We start from the raw sequence: 16,025 nt of genomic DNA on the forward strand, positions 1-16,025 counted from the left end.
GCAGTGAGCCATGATCATTCCACTGCACTCCAGCCTGGGTGACAGTGTGAGACCCTATCTCAAAAAAAAGAAAAAAAAAAAGGGAAAAGAAATCAGTACATTAAAGAGATACGTCCTCTCCCATGTTCATTTTGACATTATTGACAATAGCCAAGATATGAAAGCAACCAAGATATGAATGAATGAAGAAAATGTGGTATTAATGTGTACACACAGTGGATACTATTCTGCCATAAAAAAGGAAATCCTGTCATTTGGATGATGCTGAAGGACATTGATAAGTAAAATAAGCCAGGCACAGAAAGACAAATACCACTTACACATGCCTCACTTACACATGGAAACTGAAAAAGTCAAACTCACAGAAGCAGGGAGTAGAATGGTGGTTATCAGGGGCTGGAGTGTCTGGGAGATGTTGGTCAAAGGGTAGAAAATTTCAGTTACACAGGAAGAATAAGTTCAAACGATCTATCCTATAACGTGGTGACTATAGTTAATAACAACGTATTGTTTAACCGAAAATTGCTAACAGATTTTTTTTTTTTTTTTTTTTTTTTTTTTTTTTTTGAGACGAGTCTCGCTCTGTCACCCGGGCTGGAGTGCAGTGGCCGGATCTCAGCTCACTGCAAACTCCGCCTCCGGGTTTACGCCATTCTCCTGCCTCAGCCTCCCGAATAGCTGGGACTACAGGCGCCCGCTACCTCGCCCGGCTAGTTTTTTGTATTTTTAGTAGAGACGGGGTTTCACCGTGTTAGCCAGGATGGTCTCGATCTCCTGACCTCGTGATCCGCCCGTCTCGGCCTCCCAAAGTGCTGGGATTACAGGCTTGAGCCACCGCGCCCGGCCTGCTAACAGATTTTAAGTGTTCTCATTACACACATACACACACAAATGTGAGGTAATGTTAGTTTGATTTAGCTATTCTGCAATGTATGCATATTTCAAAGCATCATATATGACATAGACATAATTTGTCAAAAAATTTTAAGTGTAAGGAGATTAGAAAAAAAGATTGTTATTTTCATGCATTTGTAAATAGAGGCTCTGTAGAAACATCCTTTGGCCCCCAGGGGGCGCAGGGCAGAATGAAGTCAGAGCTGAGGATTTGATCCCTGCAGTTGGCACTCTCTGGTTACCAGGGCTGCCACAGAGAATATAGAAAAAGTAGTTTATGTCCACTTCAGAGAACATTCACTGTGGGATGCTGGTAGACAAGGGTTGTATATATCTAAAGTCCACTTCTGGTTTTTGGTAAAGTGTAGTAAATATGCAAAAATTGCAGAAACCTCTACTCATCGTACCCTTCTGCTTATATGTGTCTATGTGTCTCTCTGTTTATCTTTCACTGTGTGTGTGTGTGTGTGTGTGTGTGTGTGTGTGTGTCCCTGTCACTCCCTCCCTGTCTCTGCAAAGGGGGAGCCCACAGTGTTCCAGGCTTTACTTCCTATAAGAAACACAAGAATACTGTTGAAAGTATATAAACTTGGCTAACTTATGCAAATTCACAGTTCTAAATGTTCTGCCAACAGGCTAAAATTGCAGATTTTTCCCTTCTAGTGGAAACAAAACTCAAGCAAACCCCTCCTGTATTCTCCTTTATATTTCAGAGAAATTTCTATTGCTTAGATGCTTAGCATAGTTTTACTAATTGAACAGGATTTTTTTCCTCGGGTTTTTTTTTTTTTTTTTTTTGAGACAGTCTTGCTTTGTCACCAGGCTGGAGTGCAGTGGCACAATCTCAGCTCACTGCAACCTCTGCCTCCCAGGTTCAAGTGATTCTCCTGCCTCAGCCTCCCGAGTACCTGGGACTACAGGCACATGCCACCAAGCCCAGCTAATTTTTGTATTTTTAGTAGAGATGGGGTTTCACCATGTTGGCCAGGATGGTCTTGATTTCTTGACCTTGTGATCCACCTGCCTTGGCCTCCCCAAGTCCTGGGATTACAAATGTGAGCCACTGTGCCTGGCCAATATTTTACTGAAGTGTTTCAAGCAGCACTAACAGCACAATATTCACTGTAAGAATTTCATACACCAATATAATTGCTGCATGAATGTCATTTATTGAAATTAACATTATTATGAATACATAATGGAAAAATGCTCCTCAAAAGAGGAAAGTGAATGTTAACCAGCAACAGGACAAAGCCATCTTCAAAAGACAGAGACAATCGGCAACAGGACAAAGCCATCTTCAAAAGACAGAGACAATCGGCAACAGTTTCACAGTTCAGTTTATATATGTACACCGGGGTTAGAGTTCCTCTATGTCTGCGTCTCTGCAGATGCCAGGTTTTGGACCAGAAGGCTCAGGAATGTCTCCAGCCGCTTCCTGGATCTGTATGCAATGAGTCCTCCCTTGTTGGCCCACCGATCCACCCCAGCAGCACCCTCATTTTCAACGTGGTACACCAACTGTGGCAAATCAAGCCCTGTTCCTGGATTTCTTTCTAAGCATTCTTTCAAGTCTACTATTCCTCCACCCATGGCCCGCAGTATGGCATGAGCAGCACAAGAGTCCCACTTGAACGTGGTATCTTCTGAAAAGATGTAAATGTCAACGAGGCCTTGGACAACACAAAGGCTCTTATAACCAGCCCCAGCTGCCCCGAATATGCGCTCTCCACATACACGTGACAATGCAGCTTTGATAGTCTCCTTTTCACTTGTACTAATGACGGCTGAAAAACTGGGGGAGAATGCTGCCTCGGAGCCTGTGTTTCCAGTGTGTGTTTCACTGCCGCTCCTTCTAGAGATGGTGAGCTGAAGTGAATGCATGTTTGTCCCCATGTAAGAAAGGCCCCAATAGCACTGTCCTTTCCACCTGTGGAAGAAAAATTTCAATTGGTGATGATTATCACATTTGTTTTTCATTACTAATGTCACCTGCAAACTTAATGATATGAAGAAATACACAATTCATCATAACATGGTGAACCTTAACACCTTTAAGCCTAGGAATAGATATCAGGTAGCTAGTGTTTTTCCGAAAGGTTACTTATATGCCTGCAGCTGCCTGAGTTGTTGCAATTAGAAATGCTTTCAATTTTATGGCATTATCAGATCAATCTAGGACAACACTAAACATTTATGGGGTTTCCAGCTTCCAGAACCATTGCAAAATTTCATTACAACTTTTAGTATTTAAAGTTTAATAGGTGTAATCCCAGCACTTTGGGAGGCCGAGACGGGCGGATCACGAGGTCAGGAGATCGAGACCATCCTGGCTAATACGGTGAAACCCCGTCTCTACTAAAAAAAAAAATACAAAAAAAAAAACTAGCCGGGCATAGTAGTGGGTGCCTGTAGTCCAAGCTACTAGGGAGGCTGAGGCAGGAGAATGGCGTAAACCCGGGAGGCGGAGCTTGCAGTGAGCTGAGATCTGGCCACTGCACTCCAGCCTGGGCGACAGAGCGAGACTCCGTCTCAAAAAAAAAAAAAAAAAAAAAAAAAATTAATAGGGAAAAAGGAATAGATAAGTGATATCTCTTTTCGATCGGCAAACATTGTACGATCCTTATAACAAGGTTTTCTTTATTTAGTAACTCCTTTTCATTCTCTTATTCACTAGTTTCACTTTGGCTTCCAACACAAAGAAAGATGGACTCAATGTTATTAGTTTTGACAACCACAATAATTATAGCACCTTCCCTTTATCAGTGCTTAACTTACTGTCTATGTTGTTACATATTTACAGATAAGGAAACAGGCTTAGAGAAAGTAAGTAACTTGCTGAGGCCCACTCAGCTAGAACGTGGTAGAATCTGCATTCAAACCCACAAAGTCTCACTCTGAATCTGTGCCATAAACTATTTTGTTGACCACCTCCATTACTAGGCCATGATTATGTCTGCATATTATTCCAGTTCTTTACAATTTCTTATTAACCTTTTAAAGATAGCAGAAACCCATTTTTAGTTTGGAAGATGGCAGGGGCAGGGGGAAAATATTAAAACTTAAGACGTATAAACTTATGACTATTAAAGAGCAAATGATTGTTACTTGAAGCAACTCAAGGTTCAATAAAAACATGTAATCCTATGTAAGTGAAAAAATATGACCTATTTCAATAAAAAGCTGAAGCTGCTTGTTCCACCTAGACTTTGCCATGCCCTGGAGTCAGCCCCAAAGCACAGGCCATGGATCAGAGGCAGCTGGGTCCTGGCTGCTTTCTACACTCTGTTTAAGAGTACATGGAAGGGTGGGAGGAGGCAGAAAGGGAGTGTGAGTTAGGTTCTGATCCTGGCCATGCCTACTGATCTTTTCACAGGATAATTTTCACATTTTGTTTTGAACTTCTAAAATTATACCAAAGTTCAACTGGCTATACAGAGATGGCAGCTGTCTTATTCCCAATGTATTGGAAGGCAGTGTTACCACCACTTTACTAATCTGATTTTGAGTGGATTCTAGAAACAGGGAACAGGATTACTATATTCCAAATGTAAAACTATGATTTCTCCAAGATAGTATTAATTTTAAAATTTCTACCAGCATGTACTTGGCCTCAAATAAAATTATGCAAATCTAAGATTGAAAATAGAACTTTAATTCAAATATGCAGACTTTCAATGTGAACGCTCCTATGTGTTAAGTCATGGGAATGTCACATAGTGATAATCCTAACAATAAGCAAAGCTGAGGTCATAAGTTCTAACAACCATAATATACCAAAAATATTTGCCTTTTACCTGAGGGTGTTTGGGTCTCGTGACACAAAAGGTTGATTGATGACTCCCATCAGGGGAACCCCTGTCTGTATGTCATAGACACCAATTAAAATGGTGACACACTGAAGTCCACAGGGGAAGATTCCCTGGTTGGATTTAATGTCAGCAAAACCTTTTATATACTGATAAGTTGAATCTGAAAAAGGAAGCAAATGTGTTTGGATTCAGGTAAAGATTATTTAGAAGACTCTGTTCCATATCATTTCTCTCTTCTACTGATTTGGTAAGCAATAATTTTTTACGTTTGGATGTCACTGTATTGAATTGTTATTTGGCCTCTTGTACTTTACTTCTAAATTGCTTGTGTTTCATTTTTCCTATGTGAGAACTCTTGAAGGGAGAGGATGTGTCTATAGTTCCTGTGGCATAGCGACTTGCATATAACAGGCATTCAAATATTTGTTACTTATCAAAAGCATTTAAAAAGTAATAACCAGAATAATTGGTGGGATTATTTTAGAAATGCTACTAATCAGAGGACTAGTACAACGTGAGATGGAAAAGCCTCCTTCCAATGGGTGAAAAAAAGAAGACCTACTATTTGATAGCACAATAAAGTAACTATAATCAATAAGAACTTAATTGTACATTTTAAAATAAAGAGTGTAACTAGATTGTTTATTACTCAAAGGATAAATGCTCAAAGGGATGGATACCCTATTCTCTGCGATGTGCTTATCTCACACTGCGCGTCTGTGTCAAAACATCTCATGTACCCCAGAAATACATACACTATTATGTACCCACAAAAGTGTTATAAAGAAAAAGAGAAAAAGCCCCCTTCCTGTAATCGGTTACAGGTAAAATTATCTTTTACTATTATTATTTGGTCCCTCAAGTTAGAAGGAAGAAAGAGACAATGATGGTGGCACCAAAAAAAGAAATTAATGGTGCTCCTATGAAACAGAGGCAGAGAAACTAGGTTTCCTCTTAAGAGATGTGCATGCCAGCAGCTGACTGCCGATGTCTAGGGAGTTAACACACGGCTAAGGATGTGCCTGGCAAAAGATTCCAAGAGCTCGAAAACAGCATCAATTCAGGGCAGAACCAACAAACAGGAGATCTCTGTCCCTCAGAAACTATAACTGATGCCAATTTACCCTTAAATGATCAAAGATTTGGGGAAAGGTTTTTAGTTTCCATATATCATCCACTGGCTGAATGTGATATAATTATCTGAAGATTAAACCTATTTCAGTATCATCCTGTGAATACACTTGTAGGATGGGAAGGACCCAGGGAGGAGTTTGCCTGCTCCTCAAATGGTCCTATTGTGTTGGGTGGGGAAGAAAAAAAAGGAAGGGGGAGCTTATTAAAATTATTACCTAGAACTTTGTATTAATAGCATCATTGAAAATAAAGGCTGGCTGGGCGTGGTGGGTCATGGCTGTAATCCTAGCACTTTAGGAGGCCAAGGCGGGCAGATCGCTTGAACCCAGGAGTTTGAGACCAGCCTGGGTAACATGGTAAAAACCCCTTCTCTAAAAACAATATAAAAAATTAGCCTAGTGAGGTGGCATGCACCTGTGCTGCCTACTTGGGTCCCAGCTGGAGGATCGCTTGAGCTCAGGAGGACAAGGCTGCAATGAGTTCTGACTGTGCCACTGCACTCCAGCCTGTGTGCAACATGAGACTGTCTCAAAAAAAGAGAAGGCTTACACTCTGCAAACATGGATTATATATTATGGTTCTATCACAATCATGATCGAAAAAATGTAGAGCTTATACAGGGCTCACAAACTGCTCATGCGTCACATTAAGCTTTTTGCTTGACCTGTACAGTGCTTTTTTGATTGCTTACTTGTTTAACTGAATTAGTAGCTAATGGGTAGAAATTGGGATATATCGCTGAAAACTTTGGATTTTGGTTTCTCTTTAAAAATCTGAAGAGCTGTCCTGGACTCCCATATGGCAACAATCTGCTAAAGCTAAGTGCTCTTTAAATGGCATGCGTGCTCAATTGGTCATAACTGCTCTCACTTCATCTTCTCATTTACTTACCAGTCTTTTGAAGATAAGTTAGTTCATCTTTGCATGTGTGCCTGTATGTGCGTACCTGTTATAGATATGTGTATATATACACACAGCTATAACATATATGTATTTATACAGAACACATGATGCATACACCTCAACTCTCATTGTTTTAAAACTTTAAAATTTTAAAAACTTCTAGGAGAGTTAAACTACACTCAATAATTTTTATTTTTCCAACCCCCCCACCCCCGCCACCACCAAAAAAGATTGTAAATAACAAACATACTCTCCTATACTTACCAATGGGGTCCACCCAAATTCCCAAAATGTCCTGTGGAACATTGATCTCCGTGGAATCCAGAGTTGGGTCAGTAAAGGCAACATCCTGATGAACAACCCTGGCTAATGCTTCAGATGCCACCTTGTTACCATTGAGGACTTTGCTAAGAAGCTCTGCTGTTTCTTCTTCTGTTGAACACAACCTCAAGGTAATCTTTTCCCCTAGAGTAAAGCCACACGATAAACCATTACATTTCAAGAGTTTCAGTGGAGAAAGAACAGAGAGAGAAAGAGCGAAAGAGTGAGAGAGACAGAGAGAGAGACACAGAGAGTGAGAGAGACAGAGTGAGAGTGAGACAGACAGTGAAAGAGCGAGAGACAGAGACAGCAAGAGAGACAGAGAGAGCGAGACAGAAAGCAAGAGACAGAGAGCAAGAGAGACAGAGCAAGAGAGACAGAGCAAGAAAGACAGCAAGAGAGACAGCGAGAGAGACAGAAAGAGCGAAAGAGACAGCGAGCAAGAGAGAGACAGAACAAGAGACAGCAAGAGAGTGAAACAGACACAGAGACAGAGAGAGCAAGAGAGACAGAGCGAGACAGAAAGCAAGAGAGTAAGAGAGACAGACAGCAAGACAGACAGCGAGAGACAGCAAGAGAGTGAAAGAGACAGAGAGTAAGAGACACACAGAGAGAAAAAGACAGAGAGATAGTGAGAGACACACAGAGAAAAAGAGACAGAGAGTGGGAGAGACAGTGAGAGAGAGAGAGAGCGAGACAGGGAGAGTGAGAAAGTAAACAAGAGAGACAGAGAGAGTGAGCCAGGGAGAGAGTGAATCAAAAGCTGTACACTTAGATTAAGTGAGGGCAATATATCCATCCCAGCAGTTCCTAAGCCTGGCTGCCTGCCAGAATCACCTAGCGGGGCTTCATCAAGGCAGATGCCCAGTGGCCACCCACACACTTAACCTGAATAGTAAGGGATGGGTTTCAGGAAATCAAAAGACCTCCCTAAAAAATGCCCATGTGGGCACAATTTTGTATCCCAGTTAAGGGACACATTGTCAGTTAATAATTCCTGAATTCCTGATCATTAATCTTTTTAAAATTTGTCTTTTGATTTTTTATATACTTAAGTCACCCTGTCTGTCTGAATATGTTATTGAAAAGAATGGAGGTTTTTCAGCACACCGAAGTGCTTCTACCTCTTTATAGATACTGCTTTTAACTTAAAATTGTTTAAGCTAAGTAACATAAAATGGTATATACTAATCTTTAAATGTAGTAAAACTTTATGCCTCTAAATCGTATACATATAAATAGCTCTCCTCTGTGGAGCCCATTGAGAACCAGAACATAAGCAAAGCTGCTTCTTCCAATGAAACGATAAGCTACCGAGGCCAGGTGCTTTACCATCGCTTTAAACATGCTTCTTAGACCCTTGATTAATCTAGTTTCAGCCCTTGACAGAAGTGAGGGAAGAGGCTGGTAAAAAATAGGCAAGTTAATAGCAACAAGAGGTGACAGCAGTGGAGGGGAAAAAAATCTTAAAAACTAAGAAAACATGGCACTTTGGAACATTTTAGATACTCCTGCTATCTAGTAGCTATCTAGGTAGCTACTTCTACCCTTCTTATTCCAAGGGCCAGCAGTGTTTATATCAGCTGGGAGCTTATTAGAAAGTCAGAACTTGAGGTTGAGTGTGGTGGTTCATGCCTATAATCCCAGCACTTTAGGAGGCCGAGATAAGCAGATCACTTGAGGTCAGGAATTCCAGACCACCCTGGTCAACATAGTGAAACCCCTGTCTCCAATAAAAGTTTAAAAAAATTAGCTAGGCATGGTGGCACACGTCTGTAATCCCAGCCACTTGGGAGGCTGAGGCAGAATCGCTTGAATTTGGGAGGCGGAAGCTGCAGTGAGCCAAGATTGTGCCACTGCGCTCCAGCCTGGGTAACAGAGGGAGAGTCCATCTACAAAAACAAAACAAAACAAAAAAATCAGAACCTCAGACACCACCCCAGACCTATTGATTTTTTTTTTTTTTTTTTTGAGATGGAGTCTCGCTCTGTTGCCCAGGCTGGAGTGCAGTCGCGCGATCTCGGCTCACTGCAAGCTCCGCCTCCCAGGTTCACGCCATTCTCCTGCCTCAGCCTCATGAGTAGCTGGGATTACAGGCCCCCGCCACCACACCCAGATACCTTTTTTTGTGTTTTTTCAGTAGAGACGGGGTTTCACCCGTATTAGCCAGGATGGTCTCGATCTCCTGATCTCGTGATCTGCCCGCCTCGGCCTCCCAAAGTGCTGGGATTACAGGCTTGAGCCACCGCGCCCGGCCGACCTACTGAATTTTAACAAGATCCTGAGGCGATTACATGACCAGTAAATGTGGGAAGCACAATCGACATGTATTACAGTGATGACTGAATCAGCAAGAAACAGTCAAGTTTAGTTAAATTAACTTAATTCAAAGTAAATTAGACTGTTCAAGTTGGGGAATAGTAAAACTAATAACGGCTACTTACTGCACACCTACTCTGGGCTCGGAAAAACTTATGGGATCATTCAAAGGAACAAATAATATTACTCCTTTTCTTGAAATTTGCCAGAGACCTCCCATCCCACTGAGAGGGAAATCTAAATCCCCTCCTATGATCTGGTCTTGCCTGCAATATCATCGTCATCTCTCCTCTTCCCCTCTCTACATTTCTCTGCCCTTTTAACAAACAGGAAAATGGATGTGGCTATGCCTTTTTCCCCTATATTTCTAGACAAATGATGTATTAAAAAAACTGTGAAGTAGTCAAGTGTAGATTTTTAAATGTAAGATTGCTTATAAGTCAGGTGTAAGTGTTATTTTTAACCTTCAGAGGTTTTAAATGGTATTTCTTTCCCTTCTTACTAGCATAGAACTAACTATATCTTAATACGTGGTGCATGAAGGAGACTAAAAAATTTTCAGAGTTAATCTAGAATTCATTTTTTCTTTGTAATTGTGTTTCTAGATATTTAAGTATTTGTCACATGATCAGTGTTTAATGTTCACTATTTTATTCTTCTACTATTAAACAAATCCAAACAAAAAAAAAAAAAAGTGTTTCTCTGAAAGTAATCAGATTACCTAAGGTCAGGAGTTTGAGACCAGCCTGGCCAACACTGTGAAATCTCATCTCTAACTAAAAATACAAAAATTAGCCAGGTGTGGTGGCACACACCTGTAATCCCAGTCACTCGGGAGGATGAGGCAGGAGAATCACTTGAACCCGGGAAGTGGAGGTTGCAGTGAGCTGAGATTGTGTCACTGCACTCCAGCCTGGGCAACAGAACAACTCTGTCTCAAAAACAAACAAAAAGGAAGTACTAAAGGAAGTACTAAAAGGAAGCTTTTAGTTAGTCCACGTACTTCACAGAGGTTCTGAGACAGAAATGATGAGTTGATTTGCTCAAGATCACACAGTATTTCAGAGCCATGGCCTCCTCTGAACTTTTAGCCGAGGTCCATGGACTTCCCCAAGAGTGCACAAATGGGTTTAAACCTAGGATCTGAAATTGTCTGCACAATTGTGTAGATGGGCATCTTTGGGGCTTTGATAACTTACATTAGATTCCCAAAGGGCCATGCAATTTTCCCAAAGCTTGAGTTGTAAGTTACTTAAATGCCACAGATTTATATCTAAAATGATACATGGACTTGCTAAATTATTCTAAGATACCATATCTCTCTACTTAAGTTAAATGGCATGACATTCTGTGGTAGAAATTTAATGAACTTTAACATTCAAATATATTATGTTGTTTACAGTAAGTGGCTTCCAAACATTTAGTTCATGGTATAAATTAGAGATTAGAATACCATGTGATAATTAAATTACAAAGACACATTAAGATTCTTATACTTACCCAAGTCATTAGTAAACTCATTGGATTCTTCTCCAAAAATATTTTTTTCCAAGCCTGGAAACTGAATGATTCAGAATATGATGAAAAATAAAACAAAAACCCATACACATGTTCAATTCTGAACAGATTTCAATGTTACATTTCAAATTAAATAGCACAATCAGAACTGAAATTCCAAAATTTCCAATTCTAGAAACCAATCCAAGTATAAAAAAACGAAGTCAGCTTGGCTCAGTGCTTAATTTTCTAGTATTTTTCTGCCCTTTTGCCCCTCTAGAAAGTCAAAATCATGGTAGATGCCTGGTTCCCTTATGTCCTGTTTAGTTTGCAAAAGTACTTCTAGAAATTTCATCCTTCTACTTAAGGGCCATAGAATTCGAATATTTACAAAGGACATGTTTTAACTATTGCTCTTAAACAGCATCCTAGTAGCTTATACAAGGTAATTTTGTTGATCAAGTATCTAAAAGCATGACTTGAGACTGGATAGAAGGAGTTAGAGGATAATATTCAATTTTGTTTTCATTTCCAGGCATTTGTTTCCCTACTCTCAGATGTATCATCATTCAGGCTAGGAAGGGGATATGAAAAAAAAGAAAGATTTTGTTGACCAATAATTTAAGCATCGACATATAGAGTGAATAAATGGAGTCAAGTAAGGATCTTCCGTCATCTCTGTATGATCACGAAGCTTTCTGATACATTTTGCTTCTGATCCTTTCTGTAGTAAAGATAATTTTTCTCAAAATATGTGCTAAACTTTGATACACATGATGTTCTCAGGGAACAAAAGCAAGGACATGCTTCAAATATTTGAACTCGGTCATTTGCAGATGACAAATAGCTTTAATAATGCCCACAACCACTTAGTATTCATATTACTTTGTGGAACAGTACAAATCAACAAGGGCTGGCAACCAGCCTATCCATCAAGGGCTGACACTCAGTCTCCCAAGCCTGCTTAAAGACCGGCTCTGAGACTACAAGACAAAAGGCTCATGAAATAAAGATATTTTATACAGCTAAAATGGAATATCATTTATTTTAGCTCATGAATAAACAACTGCCTGAACTTTTTATAATGCTTTGAGGCAAATATTAGCCCATAAGAATTAATGTTGATACATTTTTAATCCAGTTGCTCAACCATCCCTTGCACCCAACTCTATTGATAAGTAAAAAACAAAAATAAATTTGCTTCATTTAGTTTATTGGAGTCAGATTTCATATGACATGAAAAAGTATCGTTTGTAGAGATTTCATGATGGCATTTAGTCTCTTCACTTGTGGTCAAGATTTCACTTTAACGATTCTAAATGGTTCTCAATATTTTGAAAATTTCATAGAAATTATTCCAATATTTTATAATGCTTTCTGCCATAAAGTTCTATTCTCCCAAATGTAATAGTTAGATTATCATATAAAAGGCAATATAATATTGCAAAGAACGCAGACTCTGGAGTCAGTCTTCCTGCGTTCAAAAACTGGCCCTACCATTTACTTGCTATGTAACCTTAGGCAAGTTACTTAACCTCTCTGTGCCTCCCTTCTTTCACCCATTACATTGTAACAGTAGTTCTTACTTCATCAAATTGTTATAAGAGCTAAATAAGTTAATATATTTAAAGACTTTAGAATAGTGGCTGGCACATAGCATTTATAAGTGCTGCTAGTATTATTATTTCTATTTATTAACAGTTTCTTTCTCTAGTCAGCTCCAGAAAGTTAGAGTTGCAATCATTGTTATATTAACATATTAACATGTTTATATGTTTATAACAAAGAACAATATTTTTCTACTAGAATAAAGGAGACTCTAAGTCTCCAGGTACAATCTCATAACTGAAGCAACCATTATATAAATGATGAGATCCACAAGGTAGAACTTAATATATCAAGTTAAAGAAAAACAAAGAGCGCGAGCGACACAGAAGACCGGTGATTTCTGCATTTTCAACTGAGGTACTGGGGTCATCTCTCTAGGGAGTGCCGGACAATCGGTGCTGGTCAGCTGCTGCAGCCTGACCAGCGTGAGCTGAAGCAGGGCGAGGCATCGCCTCACCTGGAAGCGCAAGGGGGAAGGAAATCCCTTTTCCTAGCCAGGGGAACTGAGACACACAACACCTGGAAAATCGGGTAACTCCCACCCCAATACTGTGCTTTAAGGAAACAGGCACACCAGGAGAATATATCCCACACCTGGCCGGGAGGGTCCCACGCCCACGGAGCCTCCCTCACTGCTAACACAGCAGTCTGCGGCGATCTATCCGCAAGGCAGCAGCGAGGCTGGGGGAGGGGCGCCCGCCATTGCTGAGGCTTAAGTAGGTAAACAAAGCCGCTGGGAAGCTCGAACTGGGTGGAGCTCACAGCAGCTCAAGGAAGCCTGCCTGTCTCTGTAGACTCTCCTCTGCGGACAGCGCACAGCTGCAGTCCATTAGGGGAAAGAGCGGGGGCCGCTGCAGACGTGAACGACTCTGTCTGACAGCTTTGGGGAGAGCCGTGGATCTCCTAACACGGAGGTTGAGATCTGAGAACGGACAGACTGCCTGCTCAGGTGGGTCCCTGACCCCTGAGTAGCCTAGCTGGGAGACATCCCCCACTAGGGGCAGTCTGATACCCCACACCTCACAGGGTGGCGTCACCCCTGAGAGGAAACTTCCAAAGAAAGAATCAGACAGGTACACTCGCTGTTCAGCAATATTCTATCTTCGGCAACCTCTGCTGCTGATACCCAGGCAAACAGGGTCTGGAGTGGACCTCAAGCAATCTCTAACAGACCAACAGACAGTCCTTCTGACTGTCAGACGGAAAACTATCAAACAGGAAGGACACCTATACCAAAACCCCATCAGTACGTCACCATCATCAAAGACCAGAGACAGATAAAACCACAAAGATGGGGAAGAAGCAGGGCAGAAAAGCTGGAAATTCAAAAAATAAGAGCGCATCTCCCCCTGCAAAGGAGCGCAGCCCATCGCCAGCAACGGATCAAAGCTGGTCAGAGAATGACTTTGACGAGATGAGAGAAGAAGGCTTCAGTCCATCAAACCTCTCAGAGCTAAAGGAGGAATTACGTACCCAGCGCAAAGAAACTAAAAATCTTGAAAAAAAAGTGGAAGAATTGACAGCTAGACTAATTAATGCAGAGAAGATCATAAACGAAATGACAGAGATGAAAACCATGACACGAGAAATACGTGACAAATGCACAAGCTTCGGTAACCGACTCGATCAACTGGAAGAAAGAGTATCAGCGATTGAGGATCAAATGAATGAAATGAAGCGAGAAGAGAAACCAAAAGAAAAAAGAAGAAAAAGAAATGAACAAAGCCTGCAAGAAGTATGGGATTATGTAAAAAGACCAAATCTACGTCTGATTGGGGTGCCTGAAAGTGAGGGGGAAAATGGAACCAAGTTGGAAAACACTCTTCAGGATATCATCCAGGAGAACTTCCCCAACCTAGTAGGGCAGGCCAACATTCAAATTCAGGAAATACAGAGAACGCCACAAAGATACTCCTCCAGAAGAGCAACTCCAAGACACATAATTGCCAGATTCACCAAAGTTGAAATGAAGGAAAAAATCTTAAGGGCAGCCAGAGAGAAAGGTCGGGTTACCCACAAAGGGAAGCCCATCAGAATAACAGCAGACCTCTCGGCAGAAACTCTACAAGCCAGAAGAGAGTGGGGGCCAATATTCAACGTTCTTAAAGAAAAGAATTTTCAACCCAGAATTTCATATCCAGCCAAACTAAGCTTCATCAGTGAAGGAGAAATAAAATCCTTTACAGATAAGCAAATGCTTAGAGATTTTGTCACCACCAGGCCTGCCTTACAAGAGACCCTGAAGGAAGCCCTAAACATGGAAAGGAACAACCGGTACCAGCCATTGCAAAAACATGCCAAAATGTAAAGACCATCGAGGCTAGGAAGAAACTGCATCAACTAACGAGCAAAATAACCAGTTAATATCATAATGACAGGATCAAGTTCACACATAACAATATTAACCTTAAATGTCAATGGACTAAATGCTCCAATTAAAAGACACAGACTGGCAAACTGGATAAAGAATCAAGACCCATCAGTCTGCTGTATTCAGGAGACCCATCTCACATGCAGAGACATACATAGGCTCAAAATAAAGGGATGGAGGAAGATCTACCAAGCAAATGGAGAACAAAAAAAAGCAGGGGTTGCAATCCTAGTCTCTGATAAAACAGACTTTAAACCATCAAAGATCAAAAGAGACAAAGAAGGCCATTACATAATGGTAAAGGGATCAATTCAACAGGAAGAGCTAACTCTCCTAAATATATATGCACCCAATACAGGAGCACCCAGATTCATAAAGCAAGTCCTTAGAGACCTACAAAGAGACTTAGACTCCCATACAATAATAATGGGAGACTTCAACACTCCACTGTCAACATTAGACAGATCAACGAGACAGAAAGTTAACAAGGATATCCAGGAATTGAACTCATCTCTGCACCAAGTGGACCTAATAGACATCTATAGAACTCTCCACCCCAAATCAACAGAATATACATTCTTCTCAGCACCACATAAAATTGACCACATAATTGGAAGTAAAGCACTCCTCAGCAAATGTACAAGAACAGAAATTATAACAAACTGTCTCTCAGACCACAGTGCAATCAAACTAGAACTCAGGACTAAGAAACTCAATCAAAACTGCTCAACTACATGGAAACTGAACAACCTGCTCCTGAATGACTACTGGGTACATAACGAAATGAAAGCAGAAATAAAGATGTTCTTTGAAACCAACGAGAACAAAGATACAACATACCAGAATCTCTGGGACACATTTAAAGCAGTGTGTAGAGGGAAATTTATAGCACTAAATGCCCACAAGAGAAAGCAGGAGAGATCTAAAATGGACACTCTAACATCACAATTAAAAGAACTAGAGAGGCAAGAGCAAACACATTCAAAAGCTAGCAGAAGGCAAGAAATAACTAAGATCAGAGCAGAACTGAAGGAGATAGAGACACAAAAACCCTCCAAAAAATCAATGAATCCAGGAGTTGGTTTTTTGAAAAGATCAACAAAATTGACAGACCGCTAGCTAGACTAATAAAGAAGAAAAGAGAGAGGAATCAAATAGACGCAATA

At 40.7% G+C, this 16,025-nt stretch overlaps 1 protein-coding gene and 1 long non-coding RNA gene across 8 annotated transcripts in view; one reads left to right on the top strand and one right to left on the bottom strand.

Annotated features, from left to right (window-relative positions):
• Positions 1–1,962: 1,962 nt before the first annotated feature.
• INPP1 (inositol polyphosphate-1-phosphatase) overlaps positions 1,963–16,025 on the bottom strand; it is a 38,649-nt gene continuing 24,586 nt past the window's right edge. For 6 of the 7 annotated variants that reach the window (XM_033230849.1, XM_033230845.1, XM_033230846.1 and 3 more), the window contains 4 exons: positions 10,884–10,944; positions 7,008–7,208; positions 4,692–4,866; positions 1,963–2,824 (listed from right to left, as the gene is read on the bottom strand). In XM_033230849.1, the coding sequence (XP_033086740.1) occupies positions 2,266–2,824; positions 4,692–4,866; positions 7,008–7,208; positions 10,884–10,944 (996 nt within the window). In that variant the 3' untranslated portion in view covers positions 1,963–2,265. The remainder of the gene's footprint in view (positions 2,825–4,691; positions 4,867–7,007; positions 7,209–10,883; positions 10,945–16,025) is intronic. The other variant, XM_033230850.1, reaches the window with a different exon arrangement.
• Positions 2,749–16,025, top strand: part of LOC117094722 — a 30,661-nt gene continuing 17,384 nt past the window's right edge. Inside the window, exons 1-2 of the long non-coding RNA XR_004441658.1 lie at positions 2,749–3,158; positions 3,462–4,953. This is a non-coding gene — a long non-coding RNA (uncharacterized LOC117094722). The remainder of the gene's footprint in view (positions 3,159–3,461; positions 4,954–16,025) is intronic.

The sequence above is a fragment of the Trachypithecus francoisi genome, unplaced genomic scaffold, assembly GCF_009764315.1.
Source record: "Trachypithecus francoisi isolate TF-2019V2 unplaced genomic scaffold, Tfra_2.0 Lachesis_group13, whole genome shotgun sequence".
Classification (NCBI taxonomy): Eukaryota; Metazoa; Chordata; class Mammalia; order Primates; family Cercopithecidae; genus Trachypithecus; species Trachypithecus francoisi.